Source organism: Aricia agestis, chromosome 7, assembly GCF_905147365.1.
Source record: "Aricia agestis chromosome 7, ilAriAges1.1, whole genome shotgun sequence".
NCBI lineage: Eukaryota > Metazoa > Arthropoda > Insecta > Lepidoptera > Lycaenidae > Aricia > Aricia agestis.
The window spans coordinates 17,188,105-17,206,433 of NC_056412.1; the positions used below are offsets into that span (position 1 = coordinate 17,188,105).

The following is an 18,329-nucleotide window of genomic DNA, read 5'->3' on the forward strand; positions in this document are numbered from 1 at the left end:
TTTTTTAAATTATCGCTTGACAAACTCGAGTCTCAATCTAAAAGACTATGAAAAGTACCAATAACATGGTATAATATGGTAGTGATGATGATGATGATGATGTTGATGATGAATGTAATTTGCATAGTAGCAAATGCTTTTCGTTCTTAAAACAACGCCGAAACTCCCAAACTTGTATCTATAAAGAATAAGGAGTTCTCTCAGCACCTTCCGAACCACGGTATACCAGGTATACCTCGGTGCAAAATGTTACTTAGTGGTAGCATATGCTTAGAATACTTCTCACGAAACCGAAGTCACCACATGTTTCCCTATAAATTTTGAGGAGTTCCCTCGATTACTTATGGATCCTTCATCAGATCACTACTTTTGTGAATATAATACCAAATTGGGATATTACCCTATATACCAAAAGAAAAATTTTGAAAATCGGTTAACAAACGGCGGAGTAATCATTGAACATAAGAAAACGAACATAACACCTCCCCCATTTTGAAAGTCGGTTAAAATTGTAGCCTATGTGTTATTTTGATGTATAAGCTATGATATTGTAAAGTTTCATTAAATTCCGTTCAGTAGTTTTTGCGTGAAAGAGTAACAAACATCCATACATCCACACATCCATACATCTATACATCCATACATCCAAACAAACTTTCGCTACATTATTTTAATCCTACTAATATTATAAAGATAATATTAGTAGGATTAAAATAATGTAGCGAAGTTTAATGCTTAGAATTATTTTATGAATGTTGATAAGTGAATATATTTGCTTTAAAACCAAGCTTTTCTTTTATATAGAAATTGAGTCACAAAATGCACTTTATTTCACTCTGCTCTAGGTTATCTAATGTTACTATTTTTATAAATTCTTAATTATTATGGATGTCTATTTGTCTATATTTAACATTTAAGCATTGGTACGAAGATACCTTATCTCAGAAAAGGATCTAAGATAGCTTATTCGGAAGATCTTCCTCTTCATACATATTTCCTCAACGTGTAAGGCGTTTTGCCTTTGCCGGGTCAGTTAGTAATATTATTCACTATTAAGCTACATAAACAGTAACAGAGCTAACCACTAAAGGAGTGATAGAAATAGACAAACCTTGCGTGACGTTGTAAACCTGTTATTGCAAGGGTCTGTGTAATCGGCACACAAAATTGCAAGTAATAGTTCAGTATCTAGATCAGTACATAGCTTGTATTATATGAGCTGTGACAGTCTAGCATAGTTTTAAGGTAATTTTGATAGTCTCGCTAAAACTCGAGAAAGGCTAGACTGATTTGGCAATTTTTTTTCTCGAAATATTCATTGCAATCCAGGGAATCTTTACATTTATACGTGGAAGAGCCATGCTTCGGCACGAATGGGCCGGCTCGACCGGAGAAATACCACGTTCTCACAAAAAACCGCCGTGAAACAACGCTTGCGCTGTGTTTCGCCGAGTGAGTGAGTTTACCGGAGGCTCAATCCCCTACCCTATTCCCTTTCCTACCCTCCCCTATTACCCTATTCCCTCTTAAAAGGCCGGCAACGCACCTGCATCTCTTCTGATGCTGCGAGTGTCCATGGGCGACGGAAGTTGCTTTCCATCAGGTGACCCGTTTGCTCGTTTGCCCCATTATTTCATTAAAAAAAAATAGGGAAGTGATGTGAATTTTACCGGCGCCGGCCATCCGTGTCCTGTCTGTCTGTTATCTCTTCACGCCGAAACCGCTGAACCGATTTTGCTAAAATTTGGTATGGAGATACTTTGAGTCCCGGGAAAGGGCATAGGATACTTTTTATCTTAAAAAATGTACGGTTCCCTCGCGATAAACGAATTCTGGCAAAATGGATTTGCGGGCGTCATCTAGTTATATCTAAAATAAATTAAATTACTATAAGTGATTTAACTGAAAGCAGTTTAAGCATATTATAGCATCTAAACCATAATATAATACTTACGTCGAAATAAAAATTATCTTTAGTAATTTTTGGAAATGAAATTTATTATTGCCATATTATAAAACATCTAAATATTTTCAGCAGTTAAAGAGACGTAACAGACATTCGTGTTTATAGTATAATATTAGAAGGGACAAAATTATGCAAGTTTTTCTTGCAATAAATATACATTGTAAGCAAGAATATTTAATACCTAACTTTAAAATTAATAATACACAATTGAAAGGTTTTATATAAAATTAATAATGCGTTTGTGCAGCCTGCAGGTAAGTGTATAATTACAATACAAACTTTACACATTACAAGGTAACGTGCGTAGCTTTGTACTGTTTAAAATATTACTTTGCAAGGATAATTTTATTATGTTTATTAAAGAATAGGTTATTATTATTGTCCACGACTACTTTTGGCTAGGAAACCTTCGTAGTAACGTTACATTTTGGCTTACTAAAAATAGTCTATACTGTACTCGGTGAAACATGGCGGTAGCGGTCATCTAGTAGCTATATAAACCGCGATTGACAATGAAGTGTCAGATGTTGTCAATCGCGTTGTATAGAAAATGACAAGTTTTTGACAAGGAGTCAATGATCGCTACCGCCATGTTTCGCCGAGTACAGTATAATCATACTTTCTAAATGTTATCAATTCGACCTAGTAGTTTTAAGTCTATTTAAAGAAAACAAACCAAACTACTTTCGTACACACAAATGGTATTGAGATTTTAATATGTAACAATAATAGTGAAAGGACTTAACATTAATTTTAGGGTTACGTACCCAAAGGGTAAAAACGGGGCCCTATTACTAAGACTTCGATGTCTGTCGGTCTGTCCGTCTGTCTGTGTGTCTCCAGGCTGTAACTCAAGAACCGCTTTAGCTAGACTTCTGAATTTTTTACAGATTGTGTATATCTGTTGCCGCTATAACAGCAAATACTAAAAATAAAATTAATTAAATATTCAAGGGGGGCTCCCATACAACAAACGTGTTTTTCTTATCGATATCAAAAACGGCAATCAATAGGCACTTGAAATTATTACGAACTAGACGATGCCCGCAACTCCGTTGCGCCAAAATTAGTTTATCGCGCGGGAATCGTACATTTTTCCGGGATAAAAAGTATCCTATGTCATTTCCCGGGACTCAAAGTATCTCCAAACCAAATTTTAGCAAAATCGGTTCAGCGGTTTGGGCGTAAAGAGGTAATAGACAGACAGACAGACAGACGTACAGATAGATAGACAGACAGACACACTTTCGCATTTATAATATTAGAATGGATTACTCACTTTAATAACTAATAATAAAATTTCAATAAATTTAATAATTAAAGGAAGGCTCTCATATAAAAAACACAATTTTCAGCCTATTTTTTCTCTATTGTGGTACAGAACCCTTCTTGCGTGAGTCCAACTCGCACTTAGCTGAGTTTTATATATTAAGCCAAATGTTAAAATATATGACAACAATTTTTGACAACACTATTGTGAAGTGAATGAAAAGTAACAGTTTAAAACAATAATAGTTTTACAACAATATACTTTGATACGATCAACAACAATTTGTCATCTTCTCTGCAATTATACAGAAAGTGCTTTTTCTATTGTCCGAACAAAATGGCGTTTGGCTAATAGTATATTGTGGCTTCAGAAGTAAAACAATAAATTTCCTGGCGTGCGTGCGCAATACACGACATGCTATTATCGAAAGCGACGTTTGATGAATGTGATTATAGGTCGTACACCTTTTATATGCAATAAAAATAACTAGATAAATACAGATTTTATTATTCGTCCCCACCACACGCCACCGGGAGAGCTTTGCGGTCGTGAATTTGATTCCCGCTTTGGAACAATATAAATGTTTCCAAGTAAGATAGCATCGGCTGCCCACCTAATTGTCTGACAAGAAAGATGATTCATTCGTTGGATGGACAGGTAAAATGTTCCTGCATCTGATCTCTCGCCAGTCGTGTCGGTCATCCGTCCAACTAGATTACGACAGTAAAGGAAGAGATAGTGTTGCTTACTCAATCGAGTTCGTGTATGCTAATTATAAATTACTATTAATTAATAATAAATTACTATTAAATATAAATTACTATTATTAATGTACACTTCTGAACGACGATGCTTTATAACATAAAGAAAAACTTTATACACATTTTGTTGGATAGTTAATTTAATCTATCGATGAGACCGATCAAATCCGGTCGAACTGATCACAGGCTGATCTGAGCGGTCTCGTTTTGTCCATTCTTGGATGTATGCATATCCCGTCAGTCTTTTAATATTATTATCATCTCCAGACGCCTCCGTGGTCCAGTGGTTTAGAGCGTGGCTCTAAACCACAACTTCGTCCGAGCCGATCCATATCTATTATTTTGTATCAGAATAAAGAAAGTCTGTGACTCATCCACAAACATATATTACATAAAGGTGTAAGATCAAACTTCCTCCTTGTTCTTTCGTCCTTTGTAAATATTGTGTTGTGTGATGTGCAAAATAAACTTTTCTTATTCTTATTCTTAAGCCAGTGATTTGATTTTGTTATTTTAACTGGACTTATTGGCTGACATTGGTCACATTTCACACTATATATTACAATTAAATATACATACGCCTCCGCGGTGGTCTAGTGGTATGGTGGTGGTAGGAGCGCGGCTCTTGACTCGGAGATCGTGGGTTCGATTCCCGCGTTGGAAACGTGCTTTTTCCAAGTTTGGTTAGGACAATGCAGGCTGATCACCTGATTGTCTGACAAGTAAGATGATCCATGCGTCGGATGGGCATGTCAAAAGTCGGTCCTGCACCTGATCGTCGTGTCGGTCTTCCGGCCCACTGGGTTATGAGAGTAAATTGGAATAGAGAGTGCTCTTGTGTACTGCGCACATACTTGGGCACTATAAAATTGCTCTTGCGTAACTGGCTTCGTTTCAATGAAACCGGTCACCGTCACCGAAACCGGTGTGGCAGTTATTATTATTATTAATATTATCATCTACATGTCTACATGAAGTAAGAAAGGATAGAAGTACATTTGTAGCTACCTACTCTGGGTGAGAACAAATTTACCGTTAACTTAATATTTTTCTATTAGAATAGTATGAGTCGCCTACAGGCATTTTTGCCCAAATCCTTTGTCTGTCGTTTTTATTATAATTGTTTACGTACCAAGGTTTACAGTATATATAATACTTTAAGTCCATCACGCCTTAGGACTTTTTGAATAAAATATTAGCACCGTAATATTGTTCGCATTGTTTCCATCAATTTCAATTAATCATATAGCATCTTCACACATGTTAACTGATATTATACGCTAATAGGCGTTGCGCGCGCGCACAGTAGCGATGCGCAGATGAACGAAAGTTAATAATGATTACACGTAGGTGAATGACATTAAACACTTGGTGATGGTGGTTATTGATGCATCACCACTTATTGTTATACAGGGTATTACAAAACTAAGTGATAGTACTTTAGGGTGTGTACGGGTCCCATATATAGAGTTCGCTGCGAAAGTAGCAGCGCAGAAAGAGTGACTTTTTTTAATGGAAAAACACATGACGCGCGGGCTCTTGCCCATACAAATCACAAAATTTTGTTCTTTCGGCGCTGCTACTTTCACAGTTAACTCTTCATAAGGAACACACGCACCCTAAACTCTATAGTATCATCACTTAGTTTTGTTACACCTTGTACATTACATTAAAAATAAATTAACATATTAGCCACCTTTATATCGCGCAGCGCGCTGTCAGATATATTCCTCATCAGCTGGTAATATTAAAGCAGTTCTGTCACAGCTTAGAGGCTATTTTTATAAGTGCACTATATTTACGTTGTTAGGTACGTACATTAACGCTATTATGTGTCATGCTCGTGCATATCGTTTGACAAAGTACTTGTAAATAAACTGAGCTTAGCCAAGAGCTATAATTGTATATTATTATTTATTATTATTAACAACTACGTATTTGTAACTTTCCGTATGAAAATATCAAAACAGCGCCTATTGTTCTTGCTTAAGCTGCGCGTCCACCGGGTCGTAATCGGAGCGTACGGTGCGGACGGAAAATCGTCAATAATTTGTCAGACGCAGGATGTTCCAGTGCACGCGGTACCATTTTAATCAATACGCGGTACCATAGAAATCAATACAAAGCAATAAATCCGTCCGCTGCGGACGCTCCGATTCCGATCCGGTAAACGCGCACCTTTGGGCTTCAAATGCTCGAATGTTAAAACTTAAAACGCATTTTAGAATTAGTCAATTAAACAAATATTAATTCAAATTAACTTTAATATAACAAAGAGTTGGATAATTTGTAATCGAAGCATTCAAATTGCCAGCTAATTTTAATCCACTCACCCAAATATTGCACTTATTATTCTTGATAGTTCCGGTTATGGCGTGGTCAACTATCAAGGTTGTTTGACATTCGCTCAGGACAATTATTGACGTTTATAAAGTACAAGGTGCATTCTCAGATGTGATATTGTAGGCACAGATTACTGACTGGACTGCATGTAGAGTTTATTTAAAAAAAATCTAAAATATGACTACTAATACTTTAGGGTTCGTATGTGTCTAGAGTTCACTGTGAAATTAGCAGCACTGACAGAGCAATTTTTTTACTTGTATGGGCAACCGCCCGAGCGTCATGGAATTTCGCATACAAAAGTAAAAAAATATGCTTTTTCAGCGCTGCTACTTTCACAATGAACTCGATATAGGATACAAATTACGCATACACACCCTTAAGTATTATAACTTAGTTTTGTTACAACTTGTATACACGTTGTTAAGCGTTTGTGTATCGTCCCACAAAAAATTACGTATGTTCTTTAGATAATTTGGAACAAGACTGCATTCATAACTCAACAAAAATTAGGCTACACAAATGCTTAACAGCAGCTATAAAAGTTATTTTCAATTAATAATTAAGATTTATAAAATCTATTTAATAGAATATTATTGAAATTAAACCAAATCAGTATCTTGCTTCCTTGTTGAGTGGTATAACAGAATAAATTGATAGCTACAATAATACTAAAATATAGTTAATTGAATTCTCCGACAAGTAAGTATAATATTATAATGCCTCATGCTGATCTTTGTTTACAATTTATCGAATTAAATTGGACGTTTGAGACAAGTAAATAGTAATCAGTTTAAAACAACTAAAATCCAACTTCATGCAAAATGTTCAAAAAAATGTTGAACTACTTAACTTGGCTATCTGGCCTGTATCACCTTTTATCTTTACTAACTTTTTCCCTTATCGCTTCTTTCGTCGATCAAAAATGTATGGAATTGGCATGACATGAGTCGATTATCAACTTTATATGAAAGAAAGCGTATTGGCTAAGCAGTAATTTAGCCACTACAAAGGCCCTTAGACTGCCCTTAGACGGACCGCTAGTTGTAGCGTAACTGCAATTGCTCTAGAGCGGTTGCGTTGAAGTCCTACACGACTGCAACACGGCCGTATCATGCAGTCGATCATACATAGCTTTGTTGTTCGACCGCACGGCGAAACTCGACGGCAGAGCGACTGCTCCGACCGCTCAAGAACTGCGAGAGATCCGTGTATTGCGCATATGAATTTAGTATGAAAACTGCAGATCGCCGTGCGACAACCGCATCTTGCAGCCGATGTCGACTGCAGGTTGCGGTCCGGCTGTAGCCGACCTTAGCCAAAATCATTGCCCTTCCTTTCGCCGTAGTCGGGTAAGTGTAAAATGTACATACCTGTGGGGTCCGGAGCGCCGTGGCGGCGGCCAGCAGCGCCAGCGCGCACCACACTCCCAGCACCTCCGTCCTCATGCTCCGCACTGCAACAGTCATCATCATCATCATAATCATCATCGTCATCATTCAGAAAGAATATTTATGTCCACGCTACCCCACAATTTCCTTGAAAATATTAAATATATATTATCTACTTACACATACATAATACAAATTACACACATTTTATTACACATTTATCAAAACAATTTTATAACATACTGTTTATCTAATAACTCTATTTATATCAGGCCACCATTGCGATACATTATTAAGATAATTTTACTTTTTAGTGTGTATGCAATAAAAATACTTATAATTATTGTTATTATTATTATTCTTATTAAGGGGGCAAACGAGCAAACGGGTCACCTGATGGTAAGCAACTACCGTCGCCCATGGACACTCGCAACATCAGAAGAGCTGCAGGTGCGTTGCCGGCCTTTTAAGAGGGAATACGCTCTTTTCTTGAAGGTTTGCAGGTCGTATCTGTCCGGAAATACTGCTGGTGACAGTTCATTCCAGAGTTTTACAGTGCGCGGCAGAAAGTTACGCGAAAAAGGCACTGTGGAAGACTGCCACTCATCAAGGTGATGAGGATGGTATGTTTTTCGCGTGGGACGATAGCTAAAAGTTGCAGGTGGTATGATTCCGAACAATTCCTCAGAGCACTCCCCGTGATACAACCGATAGAGGATGCAGATATTAATGTTAGCTTTCTTATAAATGTTGGCAGACGGGGACAATATTATTGTAATACATTGTCACGGTATCCGTTAATATTGTGCCAAGAAAAAGACATCAACGCGGGCGCTGCTCGGAAAAAACAAATTTGTAAAAGTATTTCATAATATAACATTTTCGTTTATATCATAAAGTATATTATTTTATTTTACGTCTATTAAGTATTCATAGAGAGTGTGTGGAGCTAGTAGTTTTGCTATAAAAGGCGTATGGTAATACTAATATGGACAAATTCGTCCGAACTGATCCTTTTCATATGACTACAAAATAACATATTATTGTTTATCCGAATGTAGAAAGTCTATGACTCATCTACAAACATATTGTTACGGACATTTTTGGTTATATGGTATACGGACACGTAGTGCCATCTAGTGACAAACCAGCCCCCGTAGACAAGTGGCAAAACGCTTACGCTAACGCTAACGCTCGCGCTACAAAATGTATGGATTTGACATTAGTATTCGCTAGCGAAGCGATGACTTATGTCAAATCGCATACATTTTGTAGCGCTTGCGTTAGCGTTAGCGTTAGCGCTTTTCCACTTGTCTACGGGGGCTGGAAACTTACCGAGGGAACACAGGCAACATAAATCCCCTACTCAATACTAGATGGCATGAGGCGCGCAAGTACATACTCGAACCTTCTAGAAAAGTCCAACATTTGTTTACGTGTTTACCGGTTTATTTTGTTTACGTTTTTACGTGTTTAGTTGTTTATGTTTATTGAGGTACATGCTCGAGCCTCCTAGAAAGTTCCCACACTTGTTTACTTGTTTACGTGTATCGGGAACTTTCTGGAGTTCGTCTCGCCATATAAAAAGCCGCAGGTAGACGGCCCGGAGTTCAGTTCGTTTCGAGCGATCATCAAGGCGATTTCGGAGTGACAACAAGTGATCAATAGTGAGTGAACCAGTGAAACCTTCGACTTGGCTACGACCTAGGACAGTGATAGTGCTTAGTGATTGGACCTAGTGATTAGTGTTTGGACTTAGTGCTAAGTGTTGTGACCTAGTGTGTGCTTGTGTGACCTAGACTTAGTGAATAAAGTCTTCAAGAGAGTCAGCAGGTCTTTCTTTCCAAATCCTTCAAACCCTAGCACGTAACAATATTATGTATATTATGTATATACAATCCACAAAGTGTAACAAAATATTATGTTTAGTTACAAATGTAATATAATTTTTTACGTGGGGAAAATTTATACGTGGGAGAGCCATGCTTCGCCACGAATGGGCCGGCTCGACCGGAGAAATACCACGTTCTCACAGAAAACCGGCGTGAAACAGCGCTTGCGCTGTGTTTCGCTGAGTGAGTGAGTTTACCGGAGGCCCAATTCCCTTTCCTATCCTTCCCTATTCCTTTCCCTTCCCATCCCTACCCTCCCCTATTACCCTATTCCCTCTTAAAAGGCCGGCAACGCACCTGCAGCTCTTCTGATGCTGCGAGTGTCCATGGGCGACGGAAGTTGCTTTCCATCAGGTGACCCGTTTGCTCGTTTGCCCCCTTCTTTCATAAAAAAAAAAATATGCAATATGCATATTATTATACACTTGCAGCACTCGAAAAAAATTTGGATCATTTGAATGAATAATAATCTTAATATTTAAATCACGTACTTAGTTAAAAAGTTATTTAACACAAAATTTACATCCATGCATACTAATATTATAAATGTAAAAGTGGGTTAGTCTATCTGTCTGCTACCTCTTCACGCTCAAACCGCTATCCCAATTTTGATGAAAATTAGGTATGAAAATACTTTGGTCTCTTGAAAGGACAGAGGATAATATTTATTTTGGAAAAATGTACGTTTCCCGCGCGTTTAACGAATATCTGACAACAGAGTTACGGGCGTCATCTAGTACAGATATAATATTATAAATACGAAAGTGTGAAAGTATGTCTGTCTGTCTGTCTATCCGTCGATGCAATTTGGTTAATACCTCGATCGTGGGAATCGCAGACACAATAGATTTTCAATTGTTATGCGGCAGCCGGGTGCCGCTTGTAGTTAAATAGTAAAAACTTAGAACATTCTAAAATCTAACACATAATGAACATAGTTGTTTATGGTCCGCTACTGATGAAAATGAAAGTGAATTAAATATTTTGATAGTGAAAGTGGCAGAGCGGTATACTTATTAACATGAAGTTCGGTGTTCTGACACAATCCGGTGCCCGGTAATCTGTTTCCTCCGTTACGTAATAACCGGTCAAAACATGTTGGAATGTTCAAAATATGCATTTCTACAGGAAAAAACAACATATGCCAGGTAGCGTCGTAGACAATTGTTATAGTTGACCATTTATAAGACAGAAAAAAGAGGGAACAAAGAGGCGTATTTAGACAATCAACTGATCACATATTTGCCGCGCGATAAAAAAAATTGGTGTAACGGAGTCAATTACTTTTAAATATTACTTCGAAGCCTTATAGCTTAATTTTTCCTGCTATTCTGTTCAATCATAGAGTATCGCTAGCATTAGCATATAAAGTCATGCATGTCATGTCGTCACCGCGCCCAATGTTATGTGGAGCGATGCAGTTGCACTGCTCCCATTGTTTATCGAACGGACGATGTTGCCAAATATCAATACATTAGCCAACGACATATTGATCGTGTACTTGTGAATCCTCAGGTGGATTTTAACACGGTTTTATTACCTTGGACTGGCTGTAACGAAATCTTTGACCACGATTCTTAACTATCTCGAGAAGTCTAATTGATTCGAAATTTTGCATTTTAAGAGTCAATCATGGGCGTACGTAGAAGATAAAATAAAAGTTTTTTTTTCCTGACAAGTGGATAACACTTAAATCCTTGGCACGCCTATGGTCAATGACAATGCAATAAGTAAAAAAAAGTTTAAGAAAATTAAAAAAAACGAGCGTGTTTTTTTTTTATTTTTTCAAACTATAATTTTTATTTAGTGTCAGAGATAAGTGTTTATTCTCACAGAAATATAACTTTATTAACAACAAAAATAGCGCGCCACGGGATACTATTCAAAATTCGAACTCATAATAATAATAATAATAATAATAGCTCCCACACCGGTTTCGGTGACGGTGGCCAGTTTCATTGAAACCAGGCCAGCTACGCAGGAGTAATTTTATAGTGCCCAAGTGTGTGCGCAGTACACAAGAGCACTCTCTATTCCTTTACTCTCATAACCCAGTGGGACGGAAGACGACCCGACCAGCGAGAGATCAGACGCAGTACCCACTTTTTACATGCCCATCCGACGCATGGATCATCTTACTTGTCAGACAATCAGGTGATCAGCCTGCATTGTCCTAACCAAACTTGGAAATAACATGTTTCCAACGCGGGATTCGAACCCACGACCTCCGGAGTCGAGAGCGACGCTCTAACCACTAGACCACCGAACTCATAATCATTCATTTACTACTGAAGAAGCACAGCCGAATCGCTTCTTCGTAGCGCTGGGCTAAAAAGAGTAACCTCTGTTCTAAATTCTATCTTTAAGTCGTGTTTAGGTATCAGCCGACCCTTGCAGATTATTTAATCGCACCAATTAGGCCATGTCGTCGGCCTACCCGTGGATAATCCGTGGCCAATCACGGGGACATCCTGCTTACGCATGACTAAATACTGTTACTACGAAAATATAGCCTATTGGAGAAAGCAGTCCATCCGTTCGTGTGTCAAAATAATAATAATAATGAGTCTAAGACCAGTCAATTAGAGCTGCAAACATACTAATATAATAAATGCGAAAGAGTGTGTGTCTGTCTGTCTGTTACCTCTTCACGCTCAAACCGCTGAACCGATTTTTTTGAAATTTTGTATGGACATTTGGAACGGAGAGTCCCAGAAAAGGATACAAAGGAACATACTTTTAGGATTATTTTTATCCCGAAAATGTACGGTTCCGCGCAATAAACGAATTTTGACGCAACAGAGTTGTGGGCGTCATCTGGTAAAACTATAATCGTAAATCACAAAACGATGTTCGACGAACACGTATGCTTTCTCTACTTAATATGCAATTTTATGGATTTTATAATAGAGTAATAAATCGTTTGAGTTATATATCTATTTCTGGATTCACAAGGTAGCGCTTTACAACTTTAAAGCAGATTGAATGTTTTATTCCAATCCTTGAAAACTTCAAAACTTTTGACCCGGCCCTTCGGTAGTGGAAAAACGAGACACAATAGAATGTCTATTGGTGTGTCGGTCACCGGTGACCGTATGGGGCTTGATGAATTAAGTTGAAATTCGGTATGGAGATACTTAGAGTCCCGGTAAAGGACATAGGATAGTTTTTGTTGCGAAAAAATTTACGGTTCTCGGTTGCGGGTGCGGGTCAATCCCGAATACGCACATAGTGTGCTAATAAAATGCCTGCTGCGGCTCGGCGAAATGTATGCGTATTTCCTATAAGTCAATGAAAAGAGAAGTGGCACTGACAATGACTTTTCCCAGACTATACAATACACATGTTCATATTTGTTACGAGGTTTTCACATGGCAGTGACTTGTTAATGATTATTGCAATAATTAATATCACGTCGGAAGTGTTACAAATCTGGAGAATAATATTTATTCTCTCTTCCGAATGCGTAACATAACATTAATAATAATGTTTTATTATGCATTCACTTTTAATTTAATTTTAATTAACTTAAAAAATATAAAGTTTTTATGCTAGATATTTCCCACTACTTCGTTCGCGTGGATTGTCGTTTATCGCTAAAAACTAAAAAGCCGTGATGCTTTCGTTAAGTATACTTTTTAAGTTTTATACTATACTGTATTTCATCCAAAAAAAATGGACGCATACATTTTCGCATTTTTAATACCTATATAGAATTGTCTCGATGTTTATAATACCCGCTTTGATTACCGCTATATTGTTTTAAATATGGCGATGAAAATAAATTTCTTTCTCCGTAGTTTGTAGTCTTTTCCTTAGATCAAAACGGCCCAGGAGTTTCCATTCTTTAACATACATAAGCTCTTTATAATAGTAGCATGGATTTGTAACAGTATAATATACAACAAATTATTGAAGAGAGCAAAGAGAATCGAATTGAAATTTCTATAATTTCCTATCCGTTGATGCCGGCATTTCACCTCACAACAATTTCGCTTACGGCTTAAACGTTATCGCTTTCTTCCATCACTCCGACAGCTCACCAGCATGAGCAGCTTGTAAATAATAATTAAATCTTTCAGGATAGGGCTTGGCCGTGATACTTATGATTAATGGCTAAAGTCCGGACGCATAATAAGATAGAGAGATGTGGTTATTGACTGAGGTTTATGAGGTTTATAATTATTATCTCTTTCTCATATACGAATTTATACCGAGATTGAGCGAGATACGTTGTTCAAGGTACGCGTCATGATATCCACCAATAGCTATTTCTCATTGACCCGTGATCCAAATTTACCCATATCTTAAGGTTTCATCAATGTTCAAAAGAGATCAACAAGAATCAAAAGTTAAAAACTATTACACGACTTCACAAACTTTATATTTTATGCGACCTTATTAATAAATCTTTTGACACCTCTTTTACCAAATTTGATCAGTAGTATAGGACTTCTAGGGAATATTGTACTTAAATACATAAACTAGATGACACCCGCAACTCTGTTGCGCTAAAACTTGTTTATCGCGTGGGAACCGTACATTTTTCCGGGACAAAAAGTATCCTATGTCCTTTCCCGAGACTCAAAAGATCTCCATACCCAATACCAGCTAAATCGGATCAGCGGTTCGGGCGTCGGATAAAACGTAGCTGCCCTACCACTTCGTGACTATAGGCCTAAACAATTCCAAGCCTTGACCAAAATTTAAAGAATTAATAATTCTATAATGTAAAGAATAAATTGTAATCTAATGTCGTGTCGTGATGTCACAGTTAGCCGATGACACGGAAACATGTCACCAATTACACCGCACTTAAACCGCAGCTAATGATCACTTAATTAGAGTTCATGTTAAGTGGCCGCACGCGATTTCCACTATACAATGTGAAATATTAATGAAAATGTGTTTAGTCGGTTACGAGTTACGACTAACGGCGAAGTTTTTAATATCCATTTTTTGATCCACTCTAGATTTTTCTATGTAACCTCTTTACACCCAAGCCGCTGATCCGATTTTGCTGAAATTTGGTATGAAGATACTTTGAGTCCTTTGAGATAACGAATTTTGGCGCAACGGAGTTGCGGGCGTCATCTAGTGATTTATATTTTACATGAGATTCACATGATGTCTAAAATTATTCACATAAATCCTCCTCTTGAATCAATATCCACTAAAGAAAGCCGTATTAAAATCCATTTATTAGTTGTAAAGATCTCAATAAATAGCTACACACTACACAGTGATTCTCCCATCGAAGTAACCTCTTCTTATAATATAGTGACTGGGATAGGTTATTTTAAAAAGTACCAAAACTACAATAACACAATACCTATATAGATAAAATAAATGTCACTATATTTTTAATAATTTACCGGGCACTCATAATAGTGTTGGTAATAATAATAATACTTAATTGAGCAATAGTTTCCAACTTTTAATGATTGATAATAATATTTATTTATTGTTTACTGGTTTCGGTCCTAAACCTAGTGAACCTAGTCCAACTTTGCAATATGTCATGAGTCATGACTTTGCAGATATTTTTTCCTTCATAGTAACACTATCAGGTGTGTAATAATACTAATTGTTTTGTATTATTACAATTTTTTTTTATTAAATAAATACAACGAATACGGTATAGAAATTCCAAGAATCTCCGGCAGCTGAAGTTTTTTGATCTTTTATTTTTTTATATTTATTTTTTGTACAAAAATAATGATGTCATCATGGCATCAATTCTATCATAGCTAAACTTTAGAATCAACCCTCAACCAGCCATATAATCTTCGACCATAATTATGACTATTATAATTTCCAATAATAATAAGTTATTACGTAGATATTATTTGTCTATCTACTAATGCAACTTTGACGTAATATTTTAAAGTATTTAAAGCAATATTTATAATTACTTTAAGAATTTTTCCTAGCAATAATTTTGAATAATACTATGAGGCTGGCATAGATGCCAAGTGCATTTTTAAGCCTCGTAAAAAAATTTAATTAAAAAATAAAAGAATCCTAGCACTGAGTAATGAGTGTAACCTAGATTTAGAACCTAGATTATAGGTAATATATTATTAATACATAATATACTTTACATAACCGATTTAGATCGGCTTTGATCAACGACGCTAACGCTAATGGAGAGAGGAGGAAAAACGAATATAAAACGAAAAGTATAAATGTACATACTATTTGAATAACTATAATACTGAGTACAACCGTGGGAATAAAACGAAAACAATACTATGACGATGTTATACATCTCCGAAAGCACTAAAGCCGTCATTTCGCTAATTGACACAGCTTTTTTATATCCACACCCTCCTGTCATAATTCAAGTATTTTTGCATGCGACAAATACTTGGATTTTCAGAATTGTAAATCTGCCGTCATTTGAGTATCTCCGCATCATCTACCGACCTTCGAGAAGAAGGAGTTCTGGCCGATTGGAGTCGTATACAGGAGGTTCCGAGGACAACTTCCGAACACGTCGCGCTCCAGATCGCAGACAATACATGTTTAGTGTTAGTGTTAGTTTTCGTATAAATGTGATGTATGATAGTCTATAAGGTATATATAATATAGGCCAAGATGTTTGATAAATAAATAAATAAATATACAATTTTATACGGGAAATTGGCTCACAACACGTTTCATCTCTGCAACTCCTGTGTCGCCAAGATCTGTTGATCTTGGCGACACAGGAGCGGGAACGGTAACGAACCACGAAAACCCTTTGATACGATCTCAGGGGTGCCCGAGGGACAAAACTGTCTTGGGACCTAATTGTGTAATAAAAAATGGCGCTCTGTAAAACTCTGGAATGAACTGTCACCAGCAGTATTTTCGGATCTATACGACCTGCAAACCTTCGAGAAGAGAGCGTATTCCTTCTTAAAAGGTCGGCAACGCGCCCGCAGCTCTTCTGATGTCGCGAGTGTCCATGGGCGACGGTATCAGGTGACCCGTTCGCTCGTTTGCCCCCTTATTTAATCAAAAAAATCTCATATTCTTCCTACCTTCCTTTTTATTAATTTCGTTTCTTTGATAACAATATCACGTCATGTGACAAAAGATACTTGTAACGTGTTAAAATACTTTGTTACTAACTTTCTAATAATTGTAAGTTTAACCAAAAAGATTTTTAAGGTTTTTAGATGTTTTTTCTACAAAGTACAGACAAACAAACAGATGGATTGATTGCAAATTAAGTAACATTATTCCGTTTGGATACGGAACCCTAAGAATATTGTGACTTGTGATCTCTATCAGAGCGCGTTGATGTCTTTTGTAGGCGACGTTATCGCTACGGCTAGAGCGCGTAGAAAATAACACATTAGTATTGATCGTGGAGATTGTGTGTGTTTTACTTTGCAGCTCATGAACATAGAAATCTAGGAGGATCAAGTACTAATGACAGAGCATGACCACTTTCCATTTGATTGTTTTGATGTCATTAGAAGATTAATAGCTCCCACACCGGTTTCGGTGACGGTGGCCGATTTCATTGAAACCAGGCCAGCTAAGCAGGAGTCATTTTATAGTGCCCTAGTGTGTGCGCGCTTTACACAAGAGCACTATCTATTCCTTTACTCTCATAACCCAGTGGGACGGAAGACCACCAGAGATCAGATGTAAAAAGTTTTTACATACCCATCCGACGCATGGATCATCTTACTTGTCAGACAATCAGGTGATTAGCCTGCATTGTCCTAACCAAACTTGGAAATAATATGTTTCCAACCCGGGAATCGAACCCACGACCTCCGAGCCAAGAGCCGCGCTCTATACCACTAGACCACGGAGGCGTTGCATTAGAAGATTATTGAAACTGCGAGTAGGTCTTTTTTAACATGTTTTTATAAGTTTGGGCTGTATGTATGTAACGGAATCTTTGAGCACGATTTTTGCCTATCTCCAGTAGTCTAATTAATTCGAAACTTCGAATACGTGTTAAGAGCATTGGCTCTTAATACGTATGCAAGTCATTGGACAATGAAAGAATATTTATTAATTTTTTTGAAAAAAATTAATAAACTAAGCTTTATTTTTATTTTTTTAACTATTGTTATTTAGATTTTATTTAAATCTTATAAAAAGTTTAATAAAAATTTACAGCAAGTCATCTGCTTTGCTTCGACATACTTAAGTCTATTATGTTTAAAATATTTTATGTTACATATTACTAGCGGCTGGTCTAAATTATCGCCCAGGCTGGCGCCAGTGAGCCCTAGGTTTGTTGATCCTATTGTGAAAAGGATAATATGTGTAATTATTTTTAAGTATGTTAGATATTTGCTGTTTATTACTATTATCACTGCTAAATAAGCACTTAAATACTTAAATTATAAACAATATACAGCATATTGTTTTCTTGTTATGTTCATTTTAATATGGTCTAAAAGGTCTATAATGACCTGAAGTCTGTTTTACTTGTTTGCGTCTGCTATATTTTATCTATGATTATATTTATGATGTTGATAATTATATCCGTAATATTTCACAGCTAAAAAAGTACAATAAATTAAAAGTACTTGCACTAAAAGTTACAGCATGTGGTCAGAGCCACAATTGCCTACACAAAATAATATATAATACAGAATTTTCACTTACATTCTACTATGAACCTCCCTAGGACTTTCACGAATATTTCGAGACTAAAATAAGTCAAATTGATTCAGTCATTCTCGAGTTTTG

General features: G+C 36.8%; 1 protein-coding gene across 1 annotated transcript in view; it reads right to left on the reverse strand.

Moving 5' to 3' along the window:
• The window catches only part of LOC121729108 (serine-rich adhesin for platelets-like), a 63,336-nt gene extending 55,548 nt beyond the window's left edge, over positions 1-7,788 (reverse strand). Inside the window, exon 1 of the mRNA XM_042117494.1 lies at positions 7,714-7,788. Coding sequence (XP_041973428.1) covers positions 7,714-7,788 — 75 coding nt within the window. The remainder of the gene's footprint in view (positions 1-7,713) is intronic.
• Between the last annotated feature and the right edge of the window lie 10,541 nt (positions 7,789-18,329).